The sequence below is a fragment of the Somniosus microcephalus genome, chromosome 22 (assembly GCF_052327205.1).
Source record: "Somniosus microcephalus isolate GS21.2 chromosome 22, FLI_Smic_1.0, whole genome shotgun sequence".
NCBI classification, from domain to species: domain Eukaryota; kingdom Metazoa; phylum Chordata; class Chondrichthyes; order Squaliformes; family Somniosidae; genus Somniosus; species Somniosus microcephalus.
The window spans coordinates 34,324,108-34,335,368 of record NC_141008.1 but is presented as its reverse complement, the minus strand read 5'-3'; the positions used below and the strand labels follow the sequence as shown (position 1 = coordinate 34,335,368).

Genomic DNA, 11,261 nt, shown 5'->3' with positions numbered 1-11,261 from the left:
ACGCCTGGGCCCCGCGACCCGCTCGTCACCCACGAGGACTACACACCATTGCCCCAGCCTACGCGGGACTCGACGCCGGAAGCTTCACTACCCCTGCCGTCGCCACGTCGATCACAGCGGCACACAAGACCTCCGGAGAGACTCCAATACACAAGCTTTAAATACACTTCACCCCACCGGACTCATTTTTAAACAAGGGGTGAATGTGGTAAACCACTGTTTGTATACCACTGTTTGTATTCCACTGTGTACATGTCTGTACATGCCTCGGCTGACTCCTCCCACGAGTCCAGGTATAAAGGTGACTGCTCCACAGTCCCTCTGTATTCTGGACTGGTCGACCACTCGAGGCACACCTTCATTCTCTTGTTAATAAAAGCCTGTTAGTTACTCGCTTAACCTCAGTCTTTTGAGTGATTGATAGCGCATCACCCGCACACAATGATCCCTGAACACTGACCCACACACAATGATCCAAAAACACTGACCCACGCACAATGATCCCTGAACACTGACCCACGCACAATGATCCCTGAACACTGACACACGCACAATGATCCCTGAACACTGACCCACACACAATGATCCCTGAACACTGACCCACACACAATGATCCACAAACACTGACCCACACACAATGATCCACAAATACTGACCCACACACAATGATCCACAAACACTGACCCACACACAATGATCCCTGAACACTGGCCCACACACAATGATCCCTGAACACTGACCCGCACACAATGATCCCTGAACACTGACCCACACACAATGATCCCTGAACACTGACCCACACACAATGATCCACAAACACTGACCCACACACAATGATCCACAAATACTGACCCACACACAATGATCCACAAACACTGACCCACACACAATGATCCCTGAACACTGACCCGCACACAATGATCCACAAACACTGACCCACACACAATGATCCACAAACACTGACCCACACATAAAGATCCACATACACTGACCCACATACAATGAGCCCTGAACACTGACCCACACACAATGATCCACAAACAATGACCCACACACAATGATCCCTGAACACTGACCCACGCACAATGATCCACAAACACTGACCCACACACAATAATCCACAAACACTGACCCACACACAATGATCCACAAACACTGACCCACACACACTGATCCACAAACACTGATCCACACACAATGATCCCTGAACATTGACCCACTCACAATGATCCACAAACACTGACCCACACAAAATGATCCCTGAACACAGGCCCACACACAATGATCCACAAACAGTGACCCACACATAAAGATCCACAAACACTGAACCACAAACATTGATTCCTGAACACTGACCCACAGACAATGATCCATAAACACTGACCCACACACAATGATGCACAAACACTGACCCACACACAATGATCCCTGAACACTGACGCACACACAATGATCCACAAAGACTGACCCACACACAATGATCCCTGAACACTGACACACACACAATGATCCCTGAACACTGACCCGCAGACAATGATCACTGAACACTGACCCACAGACAATGATCCATAAACACTGACCCACACACAATGATCCACAAACGCTGACCCACACACAATGATGCACAAACACTGACCCACACACAATGATCCCTGAACACTGACCCACACACAATGATCCACAAACACTGATCCACACACAATGATCCACAAACGCTGACCCACACACAATGATCCACAAAGACTGACCCGCACACAATGATGCACAAACACTGACCCACACACAATGATCCCTGAACACTGACCCACACACAATGATCCACAAACACTGACCCACAAACAATGATCCACAAACACTGACCCACACACAATGATCCACAAGCACTGATCCACACACAATAATCCACCTACACTGACCCACATACAAGAGCCCTGAACACTGACCCACACACAATGATCCACAAACACTGACCCACACACAATGATCCCTGAACACTGACCCGCAGACAATGATCACTGAACACTGACCCACAGACAATGATCCATAAACACTGACCCACACACAATGATCCACAAACATTGACCCACAAATAATGATCCCTGAACACTGACCCACACACAATGATCCACAAACACTGACCCACACACAATGATGCAGAAGCAGCGACCCACCCACAATGATCCACAAACACTGAACCACACATAATGATCCCTGAACATTGACCCACACGCAATGATCCACAAACACTGACCCACACACAATGATCCACAAACACTGACCCACACACAATGATCCCTGAACACTGACCCACACACAATGATCCACAAACACAGACCCACTCAAAATGATCCCTGAACACTGATGCACACACAATGATCCACAAACACTGACCCACACACAATGATCCACAAAGATTGTTCCACACACAATGATGCAGAAACAGTGACCCACCCACAATGATCCACAAACACTGACGCACACACAATGATCCCTGAACATTGGCCCACACGCAATGATCCACAAACACTGACCCACACACAATGATCCACAAACACTGACCCACACACAATGATCCCTGAACACTGACCCACAAACAATGATGCAGAAACACTAATCCACCCACAATGATCCACAAACACTGACCCGCGCACAATGATCCACAAACACTGACCCACACACACTGATTCACAAACACAGACCCACAAACAATGATCCCTGAACACTGACCCACACACAATGATCCACAAACACTGACCCACACACAATGATCCACAAACACTGACCCACAATGATCCCTGAACACTGACCCACACACAATGATTCCTGAACTCTGGCCCACACACTATGATCCACAAACACTGACCCACACACAATGATCCCAGAATACTGACCCACACACAATGATCCCAAAACACTGAACTACACACAATGATCCCTGAACACTGACCCACGCACAATGGTCCATGAACACTGACCCACACACAATGTTCCACAAACACTGACCCACACACAATGATCCCTGAACACTGACCCACACACAATGATCCACAAACATTGACCCACACACAATGTTCGACAAACACTGACCCACACACAATGATCCCTGAACACTGACCCACACACAATGATCCCTGAACACTGACCCACACAAAATGGTCCCTGAACACTGGCCCACACACACTGATCCCTGAGCACTGGCCCACACACAATGATCCCTGAACACTGACCCACACACAATGATCCACAAACACTGACCCACACGCAATGATCCACAAACACTGACCCACACACAATGATCCACAAACACTGACCCACACATAAAAATCCACAGACACTGAACCACAAACATTGATACCAGAACACTGACCTACACACAATGATTCATAAACACTGATCCACACACAATGATCCACATACACTGACCCACATACAATGAGCCCTGAACACTGACCCACACACAATGATCCACAAAGACTGACACACGCAAAATGATCCCTGAGCTCTGACCCGCAGACAATGATCACGAACACTGACCCACACACAATGATCCACAAACAGAGACCCACACACAATGACCCCTGAACACTGACCCGCAGACAATGATCCCTGAACACTGACCCACAGACAATGATCCACAAACACTGACCCACACACAATGATCCATAAACACTGACCAACACACAATGATCCACAAACACTGACCCACACACAATGATCCACAAACACTGACCCACACACTGTAATCCACTAACACTGACCCACACACAATGATCCACAAACACTGACCCACACACAGTGATCCACAAACACTGACCCACACACAATGATCCACAAACACTGACCCACAAGCAATGATCCACAAACACTGACCCACACACAATGATCCACAAACACTGACCCACACCCAATGATCTCTTAACACTGACCCACACACAATGATCCACAAACACTGACCCACGCACAGTGATCCACAAGCACTGACCCACACACAATGACTCCTGATCACTGACCCACACACAATGATCCACAAACACTGACGCACACACAATGATCCACAAACACTGACCCACACACAATGATCCCTGAACACTGACCCACACACAATGACCCCTGAACACTGACCCACACACAATGATCCACAAAGACTGACCCACACACAATGATCCCTGAACACTCACCCACACACAATGATCCACAAACACTGACCCACACACAATGATCCCTGAACACTGACCCACCCACTATGATCCATAAACACTGACCCACACACAATGATCCACAAACACTGACCCACACACAATGATCCCTGAACACTGACTCACACACAATGATCCACAAACACTGACCCACACACAATGATCCCTGAACACTGACCCACACACAATGATTCCTGAACACTGACCCACACACAATGATCCGCAAACACTGACCCACACACAATGATCCCTGAACACTGACCCACACACAATGATCCCTGAACACTGACCCACACAGAATGATCCACAAACAATGACCCACACACAATGATTCCTGAACACTGACCCACACACAATGATCCGCAAACACTGACCCACACACAATGATCCCTGAACACTGACCCACACACAATGATCCCTGACCACTGACCCACACACAATGATCCCTGAACACTGACCCACACACAATGATCCCTGAACACTGACCCACACAGAATGATCCACAAACAATGACCCACACACAATGATCCGCAAACACTGACCCACACACAATGATCCCTGAAGACTGACCCACACACAATGATCCACAAACACTGACCCACACACAATGATCCAAGCACACAAATCTCTGCACATTGACCGAATGATCATTACCTACAGACCCTAACCTGTACACAGTGGGAATTATTGTTCGAAGGGAACACACTGCTGGCGGTAGAATATTGCAAAAGGGGAGATGGAGTAAATATTTTAAGCTTGACATTTCACTGTTCTTGGAGCTGCAAAGGTCAAACTGTAGTAATATGCAGGGCTGCTAAAACAGCAACAGATCTGATGAATTACAAATGAACAAACACCTTTGAGACATTGCTTGGTCAATTCCAATTACAGTAACCTGATGTCACTGTTGCTCAGTCGATATTTTGAATTAGTAGCTCAATTGCTGCTGGATTGGATTTCACTGTATTTGTGCAGTTTTCATTTCCATTCGTTATATTAATGGATCTTTTATACACTGCAGGAAACCAACATTTTGTAACTGATCACAGGGCATCACTAAGCTTTGAGAAATCATTTTACTTTGCAAGCCCCCTCATAAATTAAAAGAATATGAAACAGGATGGGGTAGATTTTGACTTTGTGCGGTACTGTAAAACAGGTGATAGCGAATCGGCAGCCCGCGTGAAGTCAATGAAAATAAAATTCGGGATAGATGTACAACAGGAGGCTGAGCCCATATCGCCTGGTTTACAACATCCACAATGTCAAAATCTACCCCAATCTATTGATTTGAGCCTATCAAGCCCTGATTGGACTGGGATTGCTGGTGGTGTAGGGGGGTTTCAAATACTTGGAAATTGCAGTGCAGTGGAATCCATCCCATAATAACCGGTTCAGTACTGGTATTTACCTCAAGCCCATATTATAAATGAAACAGGTGATTGGTTGGCACCCTCAGTGTTGCTGTCAGTCTTGTGATTTGCACGCACACTATACCCGATTGAACAGAGACTGTCACATCAACTTAAAGCAGACGCGATACATTCGTAACTTGAGTCGTCAGAAAGGGGCGTCAGTCCACGCAGTCTGTGGGGACGGCTCTGCCGTTAAATAGGATGAGTGTCGGCAACAGAGTCAAACGTGCAGGAGGTGAGTGATAATCCGTCTGCCCAGCACTGTGTACGTATACTTCAGTGAGTCTGACATTCGGATTTTAGGGATAGCGTAATGACATTTACATTTTAGATTGGACATCATTTTGGGTTAGTATAAAAGAAAATTCACATCCTTCCTTTAGGTAGCGCAGAAATGTGATTCCCTTTGGTGTAATTGAAGGGAGCGAGCATTACAGCTGGAGTCACACTGCCAGATTCAGCCCCAGTGACTTTTTCCATCATCCCATAGTGTAACTGCATCCTCAAGATGTGCGAGTTAATACTGTGACTGACAGGTGGTGGGCGCAGTGTCAATGGTCTCTTGTGGTGCGGTTTCACTGTCATGGTCAGTTTTGCTTTGTAGTTTGTTGTAGTGTTAGTTTTTGTCTCTAGATTGCCCTATCCACCTTACACCCTATGATTCCATTTAACTGTCTCTCCCAGAGTGCATCATCAACCACTGGCGGTGTTTCTGTATTCTCACGCTTGCCTTTTACATTTCGGTTGAAAGTTTTCTAAACTGTCACTTATATTATTTCCTTGTTTTTTTTAAACTGGGATTTGACAAAGACCAGTGTGGTTGAGGGAGGACACACCTTTCTACTTCACCCTCGCATAGTAACCTAGACACTCCATCACTAATTTTCTTCAAAAGCAGTAAGGCAGCCGACACTGGCTGTGCTGATGCTGAGACTAGGTGCTAGGTTTGTGACTGGATCTTGGGTTGGTGTGACGGGGTGAGAGGATTGCTGGGAAATTGGGTGCTGGGTTGGTGTGAGTGGGCCAGGACTTGGTAAGGCTGACTGGCAGCTGGCTTGGCGCTGTGATTGAAATGCCAGGTTTGTGTTGTTATTCGGTACTGGGTGGGTGAGGGGCGATACAATGGGTTATATGCTAGGCAGATGCTGCGCTGACACTGTGACTGGATGTTGGACTCTGACTGAATCCTCGGGTGGCACTGGACTAGGTGCTGGTTTGAATCTATGATTAGACAAGTAGATGCTGGTTGATGCTGTGACTGGTCACTGGGATGGTTCTAGACCTTTGAGTAGGTGAGGAGATTTGACTGATAAAGGCTGTTGGTTTGCTTATTTGATTGGTGCTGGGCTAACATGTTGCCTTGGTAAGGGTGCTGGGTTGGTACTGTAACTATTGTTGGGTTAGTGATTTAATTAAGTGCTAGGTTGTTGTGATGGTGTGATGTGTTGGTCATGAGGCTGGATGCTAGTCTGGTGATGTGACTGGGTGCTGGGGTGGTGCTGGTCTGGTGATGTGACTGGGTGCTGGGTTGGTGCTGGTCTGGTGATGAGACTGGGTGCTGGGTTGGTGCTGTGACTGAGTGCGGGTTTGATGTGACTCACTGCTGGGTTGGTGTTGTAACTGCGTAACTCTTTGCTATCTATCCCTCTGTGTATTAAGATATATTCTGCTAGGTGTACTTCCATCCCTGTACTGTCAGCCTGACTCATGTACTGAATGTATTTCTTTCAGAATGCTGCCCGTGTGGTTCCTGGGCATGTTCCTCACTGGATTTTTCGTGCATCGGACTGACAGAGTTCATGCAGGTAAGAAATTGAACCTAAATCCCCCAGTGTGTCTTGTAATGTCACTGAGTAGGGGAGACTTTGGTGCTGTCACCTGAAGCAAGTTTAATTAGAGTGACTCTAACTGAAAATAATAGAGTTCTTTAAAATTATGATACGGTTTAATAGGGTAAATGTAGAGAAGATATTTCCACTGTGGGGAGAGCAAAACTACAAGCCATAAATATTAGATAGTCACCAATAAATCCACAGGGAATTCAGGAGAAACGTCTTTACCCAAAGAGTGGTAAGAATGTGGAGCTCGCTACCACAAGTGTTTCAGGTGAAAAGCAAAGACAGATTTAAGGGGAAGCTAGTTAATAACATGAGGGAGAAAGCAATAGAAGGATATCCTGATAGGTTTAGCTGAAGAGGGGTGGGAGGAGGCTCATGTGGAGCATAAACGCTGGCATAGACCAGTTAGGAGGAATAATCTGTTTCTGTGCTGTAGATTCTATGTAATTCTATGTATTGCATATTTGCTGATCTGACCAAAATTGTTGGAGGGTGAAAGTCATGGTCATTGTTTGGGTAAGGTAGAAACTGGCCAGATTGGGTACTTAAGGGGGATTTGCCCGATATTTCCGGAGTGGCAGCGGGAGCAGAATAAAGAGCACGGCGAGAGGAGGCCCGAGAGCAGAGCCAGCGAGGGAGGGGCAGTGAGGCTCCGATTCAGTAACAAAAAAAGTCAAAATGTGACGTCACAGATAAGCAGGTAGGTGATTGATGGTGAGTATTTCTTTTCTCTTAGGTCTGAGGGCTAAGTTACAGTAAAGACCTATAGCATGTAACTAAATTTATAATTAACTAATCTTATTTTAATAAATTAAATAAATTAAACAAGGTTATTACCTAGTTTACCTAGATTAAAAACTATAAATAGACAATTGATTGATATTGAAGTAATTAATTAAATAAAGTACAATAGAGATGGCAGGGCAGGTGATGTGTTGCAGCTGTAGCATGTGGGAGCTGGTGGAAACCAGTGTGATCCAGGGCGACCACATCTGCAGTAAGTGTCAGCTCGAGGAACTTTGGCTCAGAGTTGATGAGCTGGAGTCCGAGCTGCAGACATTGTCATACATCAGGGAGGGAGAAAGTTACCTGGACACTTCGTCCCAGGAGGCAGTCACACCCCTTAGGTTAAATACTTCAGATTTGGCCTGTGGTCAGGGACAGGAGTGTGTGCCTGTGAGTTAGGCAGGTATGGGGATCCAGGAGGTAGCATTGGAGGAGCCTCAGCCCTTGCATTTGTCCAACAGTTACGAGGTTCTTGTAACCTGTGTGGACGAGCGCAGGAACTGCAGGGAGGATGAGCAAACTGGTTGGCAGATAGAAAGCAAAGAGTTGGAATAAACGGGTCTTTTTCCGAGTGGCAGGCAGTGACTAGTGGGGTACCGCAGGGATCGGTCCTTGGACCCCAGCTATTCACAATATATATTAATGATCTTGACAAGGGAACTAGATGTAATATCTCCAAATTTGCAGATGACACAAAGCTGGGTGGACGTGTGTGCTGTGAGGAGGATGCCAAGAAACTCCAGGATGATTTGGACAGGTTGGGTGATTGGGCAGAAGCATGACAGATGCAATATAACGTGGATAAATGTGAGGTTATCCACTTTGGTGTCAAAAACAGGAAGGCAGATTATTATCTGAATGGCAATAGATTGGGAGAAGGGGAAGTGCAACGAGACCTGGGTGTCCTTGTGCACCAGTCGCTGAAGGTAAGCATGCAGGTGCAGCAGGCGGCTAAGAAGGCAAATGGTATGTTGGCCTTCATAGCGAGAGGGTTTGAGTACAGGAACAAGGATGTCTTGCTACAGTTGTACAGGGCCTTGGTGAGGCCACATCTTGAGTATTGTGTGCAGTTTTGGTCACCTTATCTGAGGAAGGATGTTCTTGCCATGGAAGGAGTTCAGCGAAGATTCACCAGGCTGATACCTGGGATGGCAGGAATGACGTATGAGGAGAGATTGGGTCGATTGGGCTTGTACTCGCTGGAGTTTAGAAGAATGAGTGGGGATCTCATTGAAACTTATAAAATTCTGGCAGGACTGGACAGACTAGATGCAGGGAGGATGTTCCCGATGGTCGGGGAATCCAGAACCAGGGATCACAGTCTAAGGATAAGAAATGAGGAGGAATTTCTTCACCCAGAGAGTGGTGAACCTGTGGAATTCTCTACCACAGAAGGCAGTAGAGGCCAATTCATTAAATATATTCAAGAAGGAGTTGGATATATTTCTTAAGGCTAAAGGGATCAAGGGGTATGGGGAGAAAGCAGGTACTGGGTACTGAACTTGGATGATCAGCCATGATCTCATTGAATGGCGGAGCAGGCTCGAGGGGCTGAATGGCCTACTCCTGCTCCTATCTTCTATGCTTCTATGTTTCTATGACCTTGGCACTGTGATACAGGGGGCCATTCAAGTGGGGGGTGTAAAAAGGAATGCCGTAGTGGTAGGAGACCGTATAGTTAGGGGGATAGATACTGTTCCCTGCAGCCGAGAGCGTGAGTCCCGAAGGCTGTGTTGCCTTCCCGGTGCCAGGGTTAAGGACATCTCCTTGATGCTGGAGAGGAACTTGGGAGTGGGAGGGGAAGGATCCAGTTGTCGTGGTCCACGTAAGAACCAATGACATAGGTAAGACTAAGAAAGAGGTGCTGCTGAGGGAGTATGAGCAGCTAGGGTCTAAATTAAAAAGCAGAACCACAAAGGTTCACTATGGAGAAGGACGATGTAGGCATAAAAATCAGGCAGGGGGATTGTGATATACTTGAACAAATTAGTATTGAGAGGGTGGAGGTACTAGCGGTTTTAGCAGGATTAAAAGTGGATAAATCCCCAGACCCAGACGAGATGTATCCCAGGCTACTGTGTGAGGCAAGGGAGGAGATTGCAGGGGCTCTGACACAAATTTTCAGAATCTCTCTGGCCACAGGGGAGGTGCCAGAGGACTGGAGAACAGCTAACGCAGTACCATTATTCAAGAAGGGTAGAAGGGATAAACCAGGGAATTACAGGCCAGTGAGCCTAACATCAGTGGTAGGGAAATTATTGGAAAAAATTCTGAGGGACAGAATTAGTCTCCACTTGGAGAGGCAAGGATTAATCAAGGATAGTCAGCATGGTTTTGTCAGGGGGAGGTCATGTCTAACCAATTTGATTGAATTTTTCGAGGGGGTGACTAGGTGTGTGGATGAGGGTAGTGCAGTTGATGTAGTTGACATGGACTTCAGTAAGGTTTTTGACAAAGTCCGACATGGGAGACTGGTCAAGAAGGTAAGAGCCCATGGGATCCAGGGCAATTTGGCACATTGGATCCAAAATTGGCTTAGTGGCAGGAGGCAGAGGGTAATGGCCGAAGGTTGTTTTTGTGACTGGAAGTCTTTGTCCAGTGGTGTACCACAGGGATCGGTGCTGGGTCCTTTGCTGTTTATAGTGTACATTAATGACTTAGATATGATTGTAGGAGGTATGATCAGTACGTTCGCAGATGACATGAAATTTGGTGGAGTGGTAAATAGCAAGGAGGGAAACCTCAGGCTACAGGACTATATAGATGGGTTGGTTAGATGGGCAGAACAGTGGCAAATGGAATTTAACCCTGAAAAGTGTGAGGTGATGCATTTTGGGAGGACTAACAAGGCAAGGGAATACACAATGAATGGTAGAACCCTAGGAAGGACAGAGGATCAGAGGGACCTTGGTGTGCATGTACATAGATCCCTGAAGGCAGCAGGACAGGTAGATAAGGTGGTTAAAAAGGCATATGGATACTTGCCTTCATTAGCCGAGGCATAGAATATAAGAGCAGGGAGGTTA

The 11,261-nt window shown here is 46.6% G+C and overlaps 1 protein-coding gene across 4 annotated transcripts in view; it reads left to right on the top strand.

The window, feature by feature from the left end:
- Window positions 1-897: 897 nt before the first annotated feature.
- LOC147102163 (myeloperoxidase-like) overlaps window positions 898-11,261 on the top strand; it is a 91,011-nt gene continuing 80,647 nt past the window's right edge. Inside the window, exon 1 of one of the 4 annotated variants that reach the window (XM_085964430.1) lies at window positions 898-7,416. In XM_085964430.1, coding sequence (XP_085820556.1) covers window positions 7,344-7,416 — 73 coding nt within the window. In that variant the 5' untranslated portion in view covers window positions 898-7,343. The remainder of the gene's footprint in view (window positions 7,417-11,261) is intronic. The other 3 variants (XM_085964429.1, XM_085964432.1, XM_085964433.1) reach the window with 3 other exon arrangements.